Source organism: Schistocerca americana, chromosome 1 (assembly GCF_021461395.2).
Source record: "Schistocerca americana isolate TAMUIC-IGC-003095 chromosome 1, iqSchAmer2.1, whole genome shotgun sequence".
Classification (NCBI taxonomy): domain Eukaryota; kingdom Metazoa; phylum Arthropoda; class Insecta; order Orthoptera; family Acrididae; genus Schistocerca; species Schistocerca americana.
In genome coordinates, this window is record NC_060119.1 from 860,736,345 (window position 1) to 860,754,051 (window position 17,707).

At 36.4% G+C, this 17,707-nt stretch overlaps 1 protein-coding gene across 1 annotated transcript in view; it reads left to right on the forward strand.

Moving 5' to 3' along the window:
- LOC124594726 (cilia- and flagella-associated protein 251-like) overlaps positions 1-17,707 on the forward strand; it is a 367,330-nt gene that overhangs the window by 229,189 nt on the left and 120,434 nt on the right. The window contains exon 8 of the mRNA XM_047133097.1: positions 11,070-11,205. Within this exon, the coding sequence (XP_046989053.1) occupies positions 11,070-11,205 (136 nt within the window). The remainder of the gene's footprint in view (positions 1-11,069; positions 11,206-17,707) is intronic.

Consider the following 17,707-nt stretch of genomic DNA (forward strand, 5'->3'; position numbering starts at 1 on the left):
AGAACACCCCCTCTTTCAAATTTCTACAGCAACCGCCATATTTGTCACACATGGTTTGATAGACAAACTTAACACAAAAGCAGAGAATAAGTTGGCGCAAGACCATAGAAGTTTTGTAACCTGAAGCCTACTAATCCATAAATAAACACCAACGTAAACAAACTTTTAAACTTACTTCCGAAAGTTTTAACTACCTAATTCTGTATGGCCAACATGAGTTGATTTGACTTTGAAGTGAGAACTCTAGTCAAAAACGAAAATCTACACTCACACGAAATTTACACCTAAAAAATGCAAACAAAACTAGTGATTACCGGCCTTTTAAGAAACACTTAATTTTCGATCTAAATACGGTCAGAAAAGTGAAACCTTCAATAGATAGCCTAGAGAAGAAGTATATACACTAGTAAATGTAATATTAACTAAATTAGCTCTTATTACAATATTAACCACTTAACCTAGCGAGAGCTTCGTATATGCACGTCTGCCTAGCTGCAGAGATGAAACACAAATCCATTCCAGGGAGCTTTTAGTTCACGGAATAACCACTGAGACTGGTGTATACATTCAAAGGGGACTATTTTGAAGGTGATGGTGATGAATAAGATCCAGGTAAAGTTTAAGTTTATTCGTAGGTGTATTCCAAGACCTTTTGGGTGGGAGCTCATACTACCTAAATCCGTAGTTTACTGCAGGAAAACGCCACCTTTATGCTCATTTACAAGACTCTTGCCTAAATCCCATTCCTTCTATGATCTGAATATCAGTAGTTCTAAACCCTTTAGCTGCTGCAGCTGCTCATCCAGCTGGCCGTGTCATGAGTGCCCATGAGGTCGCCTAATCCATTTAGCTGCACTGGTAGCCATCTCTGCAGGCTGCTGTCTGTACCTGACCTCTTTGCTTGGTCAACCTCGCCCTGTGCTGAGTATTTCTGGAACCAGGGCAGTCACAACCATCTGGAAGTCTTGAGTGTGATCACCGACGTCACAAATAAACCCAGTGTATCTGGATACTTATTGCATAGCTTTTAATCTGGAGATGAATCGCTTGACAGACATAATGTACACTGAAACTGCTTATGCTGCTAACATGTGGCTTCTCATCAAAGGCTTTTTTCATTCGCAATTAGTTGTAGTGAATCATCATAAGGTATCTGTATACATCTGAGTTTTATTTGACATACTGATACTTGATAAATCAGCTTTTAGTACATAGCTTGGGATGTAAAGGCTGGAGAATCCATAACATCTAAACATTGACATTCATCTATACTACCACAATAATTCATCTACAAACAACTTTTGAGGGAAGTGCCTAGATGACGAGACACACTTTCGAAGCTAATCACAATATTTTGAGCTCATTAACCCAACAAATTATCCCCAGGAAAACTTCAAAACCAAAAAGCCAATGTTTCCAAATTCTTTTTGTACAGGATGCAGTTGTTATATTATACAGTAGAAATAAATGATGGTATATAACTTCTGTTGAAGAGTTCAATAAGGAAATTCTTAAGTTTCTACATTCCCTAATTAATTGTCACCTTTAGTTCCTAATAACCTTTTGTGCCTCAAAAATGGGTGAGTGTGTGCAACTGACCATTGTCTAATGAAGTTAACATTCATTTATATATATACGAGGTATGTCCACAAAGTAAGTTCCATTTGGTTATATAAAACAAACGTGTACAGATACAGAAAAAATATTTATTGTACAAAAATCTACAACAGTTAAACTACTTTTCTACATAGCTTCTGAAATTTTTTAGGTACTTGTCATAGCACGGCACGAGTTTTTGTATGCCTTTGTCATAGAACATGTTCTTTCAGCTCATCATCATCGTTGAAGTGTTGACCACCAAGGACAGATTTTAGGTGTAAGAAGAAATGGAAGTCACTAGGGGTGAGGTCCGGGCTGTACGGAGGATGTGTGAACCAGTTCATCAGTAACCACAGATGGGTGTCCACTTCGTTCTTCATTGTGCACTTGATCACATCCTTAATTGAACAGTTTGACCCATCTTCTTACCATTGAATCAGTCATATCAATTTGTCTGTAAACCTCACAGATTTTCCAATGAATTTCCATTGGTTTAACTTTCTTTGCATTTAGAAAACGAATCACAGATCTAATTTCACACATGGTGGCATTTTAAATTACAGCTGACATTATGAAGAAGCACTACAAATCACATGTCGGCAGCAGCGATCTGAAAATGGTGTACACGTCTCCTTGAGTCAGAGTAACTGCATGCTCAGAACTATGATGGTAGTGCTGCCGCAGTTAGAAATAGAAATGGAACTTACTTTGTGGATGACCCTCGTATCACGCAACACACATAACATGTTTCTATATAAAAATGTACTCTTATACGTTAGTCTCACTAAAACTCAAAAATCTCTTATCCAATGTGGACAATTATTTTTTTGTTGCATTTGTGTAATTGTTAAAGCACGATTTGTATGGAAGAAAAATTTGGAATAACTGCCTAGGAAATTTATTGTAAAATTCTGGAAATACTGAAAGAGCTTTTTTCTATGGGATTTTCACGAATTTTGTTATGCACGATTGAAATGGTTGATATGAGTAATTCTCTGTTTGTTTTGTTCATTATGGTCTTGGGCTTGAAGCACCCAGTCTGTGTTTGTCAGCACAGACTGGATGTTTCATGTGTTCATACATAAGGTGTTTGTCAGCACAGTATTTCATCTGGAGAGGCTCTTAAAACTCAGTAATTCTCAGTTTTTATTTATTTATTTTTACTTTTATTTATTATTATTTTTTGCACTGGTATATTTCCCATCTTTCTTTTCATACAGGCTTTCTATCGGCAAAGTTGAATTAAATTTTGTTTTGTTTTTTTTTATTTATTTTTCATTTTTTGTTTTGTTTTTTTAGTAATTTTTAAATAATTTTGTCAAGTAAGGGCTTAATTTGATCTTCCAGATGTAGAAACTTGGCTAAAAGTTGTTCTTTGTGTGGTATGTTTCAAAACAAGGTACAACCATGGGGTAGGTTGCATGTTTTGCGTTCATATTTTGTTACTCGGTGCACATTCTGTTTCGAGCAGACTGCACATCTATGCCATAGTGTGTGTTACTTGGACTGGTCACTTGGAATGTCATTTGAGACGTGCCTTCCAGTGAAGCACAGAGAATTCTCATCATCAGAGTGTCTTCCATTTCTATCTCTTCTCCATTCTGTAGCAAATTTTTCCACAAGTTCTCATGCCAGGCATAAATAAAAATCTGCAAAGGGTATTTTTCTCCCTGTCACTGATCTGTGAAGAGTGTGAGCACTCAAACCACAAACGTCCACAACATGTACCATTTAGCAGATTTATGCACAGATCCAACTGAGCTTTTAATAGCATGTCAGAGTGGTCTACAGGAACCATACTTGCACTGTAGTCAACAACACACTGCAGCTTCATTAATTACTTGCCATTATTCCTGTTCTTCTTTCCTGTGTCAAACATTTATGCATTGTTACAGGTAGTCAACATCAGCACTTCTCTCTTGTCCCACCACTTCATGGCAAGCATTCTATCAGCTGACATAAATTCAGCTTCTCCTCATTTCAATTCCTTCTGTAGCTTCAGAAAATTGTGCCTGTTGCCACCTACAGTACCGCATGCTGCTGTTCTGTGGTTGTGAAGCCAGAGGAATAAGTCTGGACTTGTATACCAATTGTCGAGTTACAGGGTATGTTGACATTCACAGTATGGCTTCATTAGTGTTACCGCTATATCGCCGGATTTCCTCAAATTACTGACTAAAGTTTCTATTGTTGTGTCTGAATATGCAATAAAATTCAAGACATCCAGTTTTACAGTTGCACAACACAAATGTCTAGATCCTAAATCTACTTTGTTTCAGAGGAATGAATTGTTTTATGAGATAAGTGACCTTCGAACAATAATAAGCATTTATTGACACAAAGATTTTTGTATGGATTAGATGCACTGTGGAACACCATACAAACTGTATCAATTATTTTCCTAATTTCAAAGAAACTGTCATCTCCATGATTGGCAGAATTGTCACTAAAATGCAACATTCTTGGAAGTAACATAAAATGGTCATAGGATATAGCTCCACTGAAAATTGGAGTGCTCGGACAAACATTCCCTTATTATCAACTTTCAAACATGGGCTCCAAGAAGCCAAATGCCAATGAAGCAATACAGTTCCTCAAAACCAGTATCTTTCCAGGTAGACAGTCTAGAATGAACTGATTCCAACATACCTGCCATGGTGAAAGTGATGAAATTTATAGCACTTGAAAGAAACTGATTTTACAGATTTTCTGATTGAAATAGCATTAAAAAGGATGGAAAGCTTCAATCAGATGCTAGTTGGCAATTATGTCCTGAAGATGAGTCATCAAATGCATGCAGTGCTGAACTAAAATCACGCTTTTACCAGTTAAATTTATTATTAAGGCATGGTCTTTTATGGATCGATTCATCTTCATTTTTAGAATCTGAAGAAGACCTATCCTGGTGAACTCTACTACGTGAAGTATGTGAATGCGTATTACTACGAGATTCTTCTGAAGGATCATTATCATCACTACAGTCCTTGAAGATGCCTCACGCTCTGTCACTGTCACTCCTCGTGAGTATCTCCAACGTCTGTTCATCAGTGCAATCACGCCGATGTGCCATTTGTTTCTGGTACTCAAATGTGATAGCCTGTAAAAATCCTGATGAATGAGTGGAGAGCTAAACGACACCACATAAGCAGAATGGTAATGATCACATGAACGACCTAGCATGAATGCCAAGCAGCAACTCTGAAATCCGACGGAAATATCGCTGAGTGGCTATAGACGTTTATGGGACCACAGGTAGCAGAAATGGCTGACAGTAAAAACCATCATTAGGACTCAGGTACCAGCCAGGCCATGACGTTGAAAGCCATCTGCAGCACCCATGGGAAATACCATTCCAGCAGCTAATGATGTCCACAGCCCCTGCAGAAAGGTGAAGCATGATGAGATTTCATGTCTGCAGTGCTCCAAGGATTAATGTAAACAAGCATAAATGTAATCATAACATATACACATGCATACCCCCAATAACTATTAAAATATGCAGACAAATTTTGCATAAGTATTGCACCATGTGGGAAGAGGAAATGCCCACTTAGTTGCCAGACCACCTCATGACTTTAGGGCATAAGCATAAGCAGGAGAAACTCAGGTAACTCATTCATTTCACTGGGTCTTACCTCTCTTCTATCACACTTCCCTTCACTCTTTTGAGGAACCTGCTGGTATCTGAGTGAGGGTTTCTGGGGCACCCTTAAATCTGTAGGCTTATACCACATGTTCCAAGGTGGTACGCTAACTTTACATTAACCAGTGAGGTCATTGTCTGATAAGGCCACTGGTATCACATAACAGATTTCCTCATTTTGTGTTCCTTTCTGTTATTCCTGGGGCTGTTGTATTTGCTTTCTTAACCTAGTACTGTATGCCACTCAGTTTCTTAGCAAAACTGCCTGCAGCTGATATATCTACGCAAGGGGGTGGTTTACACAATTTGGAAGGGGAAGGCATCCTCTTATCTTAAATATCCTCATACAGTGAAAACCCCATACTTCTATGCTTCTGTGAGTTATAGCTTGCTACAACATATGGTAATATAGTGTCCCAGTCATTATGTGCCTATTTACTTAATAATTTAGCATTTTCCCTATCATTTTGTGCACACATTATGACTTCCACTTGCTTGTTGATGTAATGCACTCGTTCACAATTTCTGAATCTGCAAAGTCTATATCACTGTTCCATTAGCTCTGGTGTGAAACAGATACTCTGGTCAGTTATTGGGAATTTTCATTGGGAACAAGAAGCAAAAATTAGACAGTCCATAAGGCAAGGATATGCTTTCTCCTCATATATTCAGTGCTTACACCCAGGAAGCTAAGAGCCAAGTTCATGGAACTACTGGGCTCAGGATCAAAATAAATAGACAAATGGGCAGAAGATAGATGTGCTGCATTATTCAGATGATATTACTGTGGTCATGGAGAAGAAAGAAGATCTAGAGAAAGTCCTCAGCACAGTGGAAAGGATTTTATGTAATCAGCATGGGATGAGAATAAACAAGTGGAAGACTAAAGTGGGGTGATATGCAGTGGTGAAGAAGAATATGAGTGTCTAAGAATAAGAATTAGAAAAGAGGAGTCAAGAGTGATAGGGGAATTTAGCTTTGTAGGTAAAAGGATCACAGTGGATGATAGAAGTTGGAAAGAAATTGTCAACAGAATAGAGAATGCCAAAATTGCATTTAATTTGACAAAGAACTTACTTACCTCATAGAACATCAGACTGGAAATATGGAAATGGATCACGAAACCATTTGTTGATAGTGTAGCCGTCTATGAGTGTGGAACTTAGTCAGTAGAAAAACAAGTAAGAAGATGGCTACGAGCCCCGGAGATTTGGTGCTACAGAAAGATGATGAAGATCAGCTGGAGAGACTGAATTACTAATTAAGAGGCACTGAGAAAAGGACAGGAAACCAGATCCCTCTGGAGGCACATCCAAACAAGAACAGATAAACATGTAGGACCCATTTTTAAGACACAGTAACATAACTGGAACAATTGCAGAAGGAGCTATTGAAGGAAAGAATTGCTAGAGATGACCAAAGATTTCATTCATGTAGCAGATTATGAATGATATGAGATATGCTTCATTTGCAGGAATGCAGAGAGAGGAGGGGAATGGCATACAGCTTCAAACCATTTTCAAGATTGAGCACTAAAGCAGTTATCATGTTCTCTGATATCCCAAAGTTTAAAATTCAGTGGTTCACCATTGCTTCAGCTGTTGTCTCTGCCTGTTGCTTTGGCACAGCACTGATAGCCAAATAACTCAAGAAGTGGAAAATTACAGGTAATACAATCAATTCCCCACCTGTGTCTTTGCAAATGGTCTGAGAATGTCCATACTAATCATCTGGGTATATAGTTTTTCACATAATACTCCATGTCTTTCTGGTGCTTTCTCTACCAATAATTTTCCATAATACGTCACTCAGTAGTTCAACACCTTCCATGCCCTGTTAAGAAATAACCTGCCACAACATTTTGTTTCATAAATCTGTCGGCACCAGTATGCATTGTTCACACTTTGTATAATTTTCCCTCTTTAGTGCTGAACTGCACTTTCATACTCTGCTGACAGCCCTGGTCTACAGTCTAAGCTTTTCACCAATCCTCTGCAAGAATACCAACATGTTCCATCATCAATACTTTGTGACTTCATTCGCACTGCAATGTATTTTCACAGGATGGTGTACTACTTCAAATTAAAACTCACTATGCCTCAAGGCCTATCTGATTAAATCACTAGTCAGATCTTCAAGGCTCCCCACATAGTGGATGCCAACACTAAGCAGTTGCTGACTCAGTGACTCAATGATTCAGTGACCAGCTTGGTCATATGGCTAATATTTATATGGGCAAAAGTAGGTTTATTGTGTGGCTCCACATCCCTCACATACACCCGTGCCTAAAGCGTCCTTGCTTCAGTAACCATCTGGTCACTGACTGAAAGGTGGACTGTGGTGCCTAAGCAGGTGCCATGGTACGACATCATGCCAGCATACTACAGCAAGTGGCTGCCTACAGTAATAAGATTTCTTGTGTTAGGCTTGTGCCATGACATCTGTAATGAGATAATCACATTCTTTGTATCCTTATTGCTGCTGAGAGCAATTTTTCTCCTCCTTCAACCTCTGTATTAGTGCCCTATCTTTTCATCTGTTGTATTTAAAAGTTTGAATTTAGGTAGAAATATCTATGTGTGTTCTTTTGATACCAATTCACCCTCTCATTAATTTGTGATTTAACATTTCTTTAACATATTAATGTTCAATAGTTACATTTAAAATTTTTATAGAGTATTTGTATTATCTCTGCTAATTTATATATTTTTTCATTTTAATCCCACTTTTTATTTTCATCTTATTTCATTTTTCTATCCCATGTGTATGTTCTGTCATTGTACCTCATGTATGAATTCTTCTTTTTATCGTGAATGTCACTGTCATTGTATACTTATTTCAATATATGGTTTTAGCCTGCAATTTAAGGATACATATACAGTATTATATCAGTTAAGTGTAGAAAAGCATTTTGAAGCAGCTGCTGTTGAGTTGTATGGTAAGCAAAGGAAAATGATAGTAATGATTGTGTAGAGAGCACCATGTGGAGATGTAGATAATTTTTTTTCAAAACTAGAAATTATGTTGAACATTGGGTACAATGAAAAAGCTACCTTGCTTCTTTGTGGGGATTTTAACATAAATCTTATGTGCAATAATACAGTTAAAGATAAATTTCTGAATATTTTACAGAGTTTTAACATGTTACCCCATGTAATAGGTCCTACCCGAAGAACACACACATCACAGACCATCATAGATAATATATTCTCAAACATAGATTCCAATGAAGTGGAGGTAAATAACACTGACCTTGGTTTATCTGATCACAATGCTATTGTGCTTACCATTCCCACAATGCATGTGAAAAAAACATCTTGCCACACTTATAAAAGAATTTTTTCTAAAGAAAACTGCACACATTTTGTTAACTGTCTAACCAATGAAAGCTGGACAGATGTGAGCTCAGAATTAAGTGCAAATAATTTATATTATACCTTTTCTTCTATATTCATGTCACAATTTGAAATGTGTTTCTCTAAGAAGTTAGTGAGGTCCAAGTCTTCTTAACAAAAAGCACACAAACCTTGAATAACTACAGGCATTAGGACTTACAGTGTAACCATGAAAAGACTGAACCAAGAAATTAAAACTTGCTCAGATCCACAGTTTGTAGAATATATAAAAACATACAGAAAAATATACCAAAAGGCAATAGCGACGGCAAAGTTGCTATATAATGACAATTTAATCAGTAACTCAAGACAACAAACCATAAACTATATGGGACATTGTAAGGAATGAAACTACTACCTTGGGAGAAGAGGAAGAAATAATACTCAAAAGCAGTGAAAATTGCAATATAGAAAAGAAGGAAATGGTAAACTATATGAATAACTATTTTTTAAATATACCACATTCACTAAACTTAAACTTCGGATAACAAAAATAATACATGCTCCAAGGGTTGCCTGCAGCATGAATATTCCTTCAACAAATGAACAGGAAGTAGTCAGAGTGATTAGAAGCTTAAAAACAAAAATGGCAGCAGGTGTTGATGAAGTTCCAGTTTCAATCATAATAAGGACTGCAGTGCAGATTGCAAAACCTTTAGCACATATTGCAAATTTATCCTTTACTGAAGGTGTGTTTCCTCAGAAACTAAAGATCTCAAAAGTGAGGCCACTATTTAAAAATGGAGACAGACATAAAATAGAAAACTATTGTCCCATATCACTTCTTCCTGCTTCCTCCAAAATATTAGAGAAACTGATGAAATTGAGAGTCACTAGTTACCTAGACAATAATAAACTTTGGAATAGTAGTCAACATAGTTTTTTAGTAAAACGAAGAACAGAAACTGCAGTCATAGACTACACCCAAGAAATAATTAAAAATTTGGAGAAAAACAAAAGTGTAGTTGGAATCAATTTAGATCTATCGACAGCTTTTGATATGGTCTGCCATGAAATCCTCCTTGATAAGCTGGAAACAGTAGGTATTAGAGGAAGAGTTAAAATGTGGTTTGAATCATATCTTAAAAACAGATCTCAGATTGTAGAGCTCACCAATGTAAATTCAAATCAAAAAATAAAGTTAGTTTCAGAAGCAAAAGAAGTTTCTTTAGGAGTACCCCAGGGCAGCATCTTAGGGCCACTACTCTTTCTCATATATGACAATGATTTACAGTTACAATATGATACAGCCAAAATTGTACTATATGCAAATGACACAAGTCTGCTAGTGAGCAACTGTAAAAACTTGTTACAGTCAACTACTGACAAAATCCTAAAAAGTATTGAGACTTGGTTCAGTGCAAATAAACTTACACTCAGCGTAAAGAAAACAAATTACATACAGTTTGGTAAAATGATTTCTGATGAAGACATTAATCTAGAACTTGATGACAGACTAATAGAGAGAGTGCATTTTACAAAAGTGTTAGGAATGCATATAGATGAAGCTATGAATTGGAAACACCATGTAAAATTTCTTACACACAGACTTAACTGAGCCTGCTTTGCACTGAGAGTTATTGCAAATGTTTGCACTCTAGAGGGCATTAGAATGGCATACTTTGGATACTTTCATTGTGTTGCCTCATTTGGAATAGTGTTCTGGGCCAGCTCAAAATCTAATTTGAAAGACATTTTTATTTTACAAAAATGGGCTGTTTGAATAATTACCCACAGTCTGACATAAGCTCAATGCAGACCTCTTTTCAAAAAGTTAGGAATACTTACTCTGCCATCAGTCTATATACTTGAATGTGTACTCTTAATCAAAGCTAATCTAAGCAATCTCCACACAAATGCAGACTGTCATAACTATAACACAAGAAACAAGAATGACATGGAACAAGTAAGAAGAACACAAACTCAGAAGCATATAAGCCACATGGGCATTAAGCTCTGTAATGCACTGCCTCAGTACATTAAAGATTTAAAGGACAATACAAATTTTAAATTGGAACTTAGAGAAAATTTTTAATTGGTAAATGTTGCTACTCAATAAATGAATATCTCAAAGACCAAGAAACTGACTTCACAAACTAACCTCTAAAATTTTCTATCCTCATTTGTTTCAGCTCTTATTATACTTTACCATCTATAGTACTAGTAATCTATTGTTACTGAGAAACAAATTGCTATAAACCATTTATGTGGAAAGAAACTGTAAGTTTGCTGTCATTTATTATAGACAATTTCATTTTGTACATTCTATATTTTAATTTCTGTATATGACAAATCCAATTGTCGACAATTTCATTTTGTATTCTATATTGTTAATTTCTATGTATGACAAGTCCAATATCGTTTGTACAATGACATGGATGCTAAATAAATAAATAAATAAAAATAAATGAGAAACATCCTTTTTTTCACAGGAGCTGTCATTATATGGACTGATGCAGAATGTTCAGAGTCTTCTTATTCAGAGGAACGAACCACAAATGCTATGGAATTAAAGAAAATCCTTCAATTGGAGAAACATCCTATTACAGTTTTAAGAGCTGTTGACAAGTATGTAATGAGATTAATGCCATAAGTGAGATAATTTTTTACATTCCTAATCTTCTTGACCATTGTATTTTAACAACATTACAAAAATAGAAATTTCAGAGTAAAATCAACAAAATAAAATGAGTGAAAGCAACCACTAATGTGTAATTAAGACTGTGCAGCAATGTAAATGTCAGTTGCATGAAACTAAGTAGTTCTTATTGGTTGCATTCTACTGATAACAAATATCACAAATAAAATTGAAACTAACTCAGGTTTTTATCCATTAAGAAGAATAGAAGAAAATTTTTGCCTGAGTGCCTTACTTCAGTTAGTATTGCAAGTAATAGTGTCCATAGTTTACCCTTATGTTTTGTTAATATTTTTTACATAACTTATGAAATATTTTGTAAAGAAAATGAATCATGAAGGTCAGGCCTCTAAACACTTGAGGGAAAAGTTCCCATGATGATGAACGTAAGACAAATAGAGTGTCATTGTTGGTCCACATAACTGAGAGCTTTTCAAACACAAGAAATTTGATGAAATATTGCATGGTTATGAGAGGCTGCCTGGGAAAAACTAAAAAAAAAAGTTTGTTTCAATTTCTTATGGAATAAGAGAACACAAAATAATAACAAGCTTTTGAATGAACTGTTATTTATGTGAAGGTTGGCTGTGTCATGTTTCTGAATTATACTGCCTTCACGTGCATTTCGACTTCTTCCCTGGAAACTGTGGAGGAGTTTCTGATGAACATGGTGAGTTATTTCATCAGGCTATTGCAGTCATGGACAAGAAGTATGCAGGGAAGTCACCTCTTGCTAGTTCAGCAGACTGCTGTAGGACTACTGCTAGGATTGTTCAGTAGAGGCAGCTTATAAGTGATAAGCCAAAAGAAAACATCCAGCCAATTTATAGTCTTGTAGTCTGATCAAGAAGTCTTCAAAATGTCAGGTCAGAACATTAATCATGGTAAAAGTGTTTGTAGTACTATGTATTATGTTCTATAGCATTATGTGCTATTATTGTCTTGATTCATTTTCTGACATTCACCATTATTAACAAAGTTCCTATACCAAATTTTTCTGAGGTATATTGCTATGTAAATAAATATGTATATTGGTGATATAAAACAGGACATATATTTCTGAAGGTTTTGATGTTGTCTGCTGTATTTGACAAAAGTTCAGAGGGGAAGGAACATCAGTACTGTGATACTGTGGTTTACAGATTTGCAATTCCCAATTTTTTTAGTTGGAGTACAATTCCTCTCTATGATCTTCTTTTTTCTTTTCATTTACTTCAACTCCTATGCAGTCTGGCCTGTGTTGGAGATAAGATTTGTGCATACATAGGTTCAACAAGCTATCAAGTAACTGAAGTCTGTTCTGAAGACATGCATCTATTCTTCCAACTTATACAGCATTGGAAACTCTCATATACAATTATCTGCAATTTTGCTTTGTTAACTGCTTTGAGTGTTACCAAAATTACTGATAGCTCAACATTCATTCCCCAACAGGCTCTAGTGCAGACTCTCCAGTGGAATTCACTATTCTTTTTTCTCATGACACTGTCCACCGTCAAGGTGCATGCTAGTCTGTGGAGTGCAGTGTAGCTGCATGAAATAACCATCTTGTAGAAACACTGCATCCATCACACTCATTAACACACTCAAAAATTACAAATTTTCTGTGCAATGTGCATACCCAAAACCCTCTAAAACCACTAATAAAAATTAACTGTATGTTTGGCAAGCATGAGTCACAGGTACTATTAACATTATGCAATGTTTCACTTCATGCAAGTGATATATTACACTTCAAGGGGAATTTAAGTATTTGGTGTAATGGCCATATTTTGTCATATTATGTCTAAGGAAAAGTATAATGAAAAGGATAGTTGCTACTCACCATATAGTGGAGGTGCTGAGTCACAGAAAGGCACAACAAGAGATGGTCGGAAAGGTAGCTTTTGGACAACAAGGCCTTTTCAAAAATAGACACTGTACACACACACACACACACACACACACACACACACACACACACACACACACACACATATATATATATATATATATATATATATATATATATATATATATATATATAAAAACAAAGATGATGTGACTTACCATACGAAAGCGCTGGCAGGTCGATAGAAACACAAACAGACACATACATACACACAAAATTCAAGCTTTCGCAACAAACTGTTGCCTCATCAGGAAAGAGGGAAGGAGAGGGAAAGATGAAAGGAAGTGGGTTTTAAGGGAGAGGGTAAGGAGTCATTCCAATCCCGGGAGCGGAAAGACTTACCTTAGGGAGAAAAAAGAACGGGTATACACTTGCACACACACACACATATCCATCCACACGTATACAGACACAAGCAGACATGTCGGCTTGTGTCTGTATATGTGTGGATGGATATGTGTGTGTATGCGAGTGTATACCCGTCCTTTTTTCCCCCTAAGGTAAGTCTTTCCGCTCCCTGGATTGGAATCACTCCTTACCCCCCCCCCCCCCCCTCTGCTTGTGTCTGTATGTGTGTGGATGGATATGTGTGTGTGTGCGAGTGTATACCCGTCCTTTTTTCCCCTTAAGGTAAGAAGGTAAGTCTTTCCGCTCCCGGGATTGGAATGACTCCTTACCCTCTCCCTTAAAACCCACTTCCTTTCGTCTTTCCCTCTCCTTCCCTCTTTCCTGATGAAGCAACAGTTTGTTGCGAAAGCTTGAATTTTGTGTGTATGTATGTGTCTGTTTGTATATATATATATATATATATATATATATATATATATATATATATATATATTTAAAAACAAAGATGATGTGACTTACCATACGAAAGCGCTGGCAGGTCGTTAGAAACACAAACAGACACATACATACACACAAAATTCAAGCTTTCGCAACAAACTGTTGCCTCATCAGGAAAGAGGGAAAGGCGAAAGGAAGTGGGTTTTAAGGGAGAGGGTAAGGAGTCATTCCAATCCCGGGAGCGGAAAGACTTACCTTAGGGGGAAAAAAGGATGGGTATACACTCGCACACACACACATATCCATCCACACATATACAGACACAAGCAGAGGGGGGGTAAGGAGTGATTCCAATCCCGGGAGCGGAAAGACTTACCTTAGGGGGAAAAAAGGACGGGTATACACTCGCACACACACACATATCCATCCACACATATACCAATATATATATATATATATATATATATATATATATATATATATATATATATATATATAAACCACAGTCTCTGGCAGCTAGAGCTAGATTGCGAGCAGCAAGTCATTATGGGATAGGCAAATAGGTGGAATGTAGAAATCAAACAATTGAAAATTCAGTTTGACATATCAACAATGTAAGGAAAAGATAGACTGCTACCTACCATAAAGGTGACATGCTAAGTTTCCGACAATCACAGTGAAAAGACACTTACACATTAGCTTTCAGTCACAGCTCGCATCAGAAAAGGAAACTCATACACACATTCATTCACACAGGTAGGCACACCTTGCACACATGTGATTGCCGTCACCGATGGCTCAGACTGAAATGCAGTTGTCATGTAGAATGGAAGCAGCAGTCTGGAGGGGGCATGGAAGTGGAAGGGGTAGCGGTGTATGGGTGGGAGTAGAGTAGAGTGCTGTCTGATTACGTGTAGAGGGATGAGACTACCAACAGTTACCTACATGCTGACAGTCTAGTCCCTGCCCCCCAGATTGCTGCTTCCATTCTATATGATAGCTGCTGTAGATGATGTTCATGTGTGTGTGAGGAGTGCTTGCTTGTGTAAGTCAATGTGTGTGCATTTCCTTTTTTGAAGAAGGCTGTGGCCAAGAGCCATTTCATCATGCCTGTCTTCAACTTAATTTGTCATCTTCACAGTAAGTACCAATCTATCTCTTCCTTGCATTGTGAATCTAGAAATGCTTATTTTAAGTGCACGCACACACACACACACACACACGCACACACACACACACACACATACACACACACACACAAGTAGGTGCAAATATGTTTGGGACAAAAGGATTGAAGACATTTGAGTGCATAGGTAATGTTCCTCTAGACTCATGTAATAGTTGGAGAAGTTGTTGGAGACAGTGCTAAACTTCATGTATAGAATCATAGTGCTAAAGTTTTATCACCATAGGTGCTGCCAAAGTGGCAGAGTTCCGCAGTTATATAGACACTGGAAGAAAACTGGCTGGTTGGAAGACAAACACTTACTGAGGCTGGTTGTGGTCAGTAGTGCGTGTGACAAAGAAAATCTTTCACTAAAGAAAATAATTTAAGGAGATCGAGTCCTTGACAAGTACACCATTGTTAAATTGATATTTATGAGGCAACTTGACAAGTTTTGAGAGCACTGAGACTTTTACAAGTGTCATATTTGTAGAACATGCATTGATAATAGTTTTGACTATCAGTAGATGATGTTTATTAATAGTATGTCAAAAGAAGTAACTTGGAATAGGTAACTTTTATCAGAGTTATTGACATCCTAGGGAGAATGTTGCAAGACAAAACTATCCCATCTAGCATATAAGGAATATGAGACAGAAAAAATGCCCTTATACTTGAAGAAGAAAATAATAATCTGAGATACAAAAAAAATTGTTGCTAATAAGTGAGAAAATCATTTATAGAAGAATGGGAAGATGAAGTGGATTAGCTTTTATTCAGAAGAAATATAGGACATGCAAGGAATTATTGACTTAACAAAGTGTCTTAGTAGATGTATTGAAAAATGGCAAATCCACATTTGTAATTTTTCTATGTTTAAAGTCAGCTTTTGGAAATATTAGCTGGGCAACATTCTTCAAAATTCAGAAGGTTGCAGGGAGCAAAAGGTTATTAGAATTTTTACAGAAACAAGGCTGATGTTATAATAGACAAAGGACATGGAAGGAAGACAATAGTTGAGAATGGAGTGAGACTCGTTTGCTGCCTATTCCTATTTGATTCAGTCCATACAGTAAGCAGGCTGTAATGGAAACCAATGAGAAATCTGGGAGGACAATTAAAGTTTGGAGGGAAGAAATAAAAACTTCAAAGTTTGCTAATTCTGTCAGAAATGCAGTTAATTGGAATATGTATTCTGTAAGATGAACATCAACAAAAGTAAAAGATGGCTAATGGAGTATAGTTGAATAAAATCAGATGACTTGGAGGGCATTAGATTAGGAAACGGTACACAAAATGTAGTAAATGATTTTTGATATTTGGTCAGAAAAATAATTAATGATGGCAGAAGTAGTGAGAATATAAAATGCAGACTGAAACAGCAAGAAAAGCATGTCTGAAGAAGAGGAATTTATTAATGCTGGATATAAGTTTAAGTGTTTAAAATTATTTTCTGAAGATACTTGGGGTTTAGCCTTGTGCAGAAGTTGTAACAGCACAAGTTGGGCCTATCTTATACCACTCCTGACACCAATATTTTCTTCTGCCTTTTGTGATCCTGCTTTGTTAATAATACATTTTCAGTAGCTTCTTGAAATATCCAATTGCATATTCAAGGAGGAATTCATAAAAACAACTTTATTATTCACCGTGTAATTTCCTGATTACTGATGACAATGGTAGACTTCTAGCTTGTTCACTAGAAATATTTTGTCTAACGAAATATTAGTGATTTAGTACACATGCAAACATGGGAAGGTGAAATTTTTGGTTATCAAAAAGTTTTACATTTCTTGATTGAGTACTGTTTTGAAAGCCCCCAGTCTAGTGTTTTCAACAGATGTTTTACTTTCTCCGCAAACTAAATAGTGCAAAACTTATTTATATTCAGAGTTTTAGGGCTGTAGAATGTTCCAGTTTTAAAATGTAATTATTTCCAAATTTTAGTACCTGATTTCCCTGCTTTGAAAAATACGGCTTTTCATTAAAATAACTTGTTAGTTTGTTAGTTGTTCCAATTAGGAAATTTCGCTTTGTGAAGAATTTCTAGTGAACTTTTAGAAACCCTTTTCACAGTGGACTACCTGCCTAACAAACAGTGCTACATTTTTGTCATTTTCAGATTATAAATCTGTTAGTCAGACAAACTTATGTCACTGACTGTAATGTCTTTGTCCCTTGCAATTGTTTTATGTTTGTATCTAACATGTAATAACCTTGTATTTTGTTACTTTGTGGTTCCTTTACTTTATTACATGCATCTATAAATAGCCATTGTGCAAGAAGCTTAAGTCAGTTAGTGCCTCAGAGTGAAATTGTAAACATCGCATAGTTCCCATTACATGTTTCATATTTTCAGTCACTCATTCTTGTACAGCTGAAGTGTATAGTTACAATGCCAGTTACTCATAGCAGTGTGGAGTTATATAATACTCTGCCACCTGTGAACTTGGTAAATGAACATTGTAAAATTTGGTTAATTGATGTAACTTACTGATCTGTATCACATATTCAGGCACCTGAAATTTTAAAATCTGATCATAAAAAAGACAACTTCCTATGTCAATAAACATGAAGAGATTGAAATTTA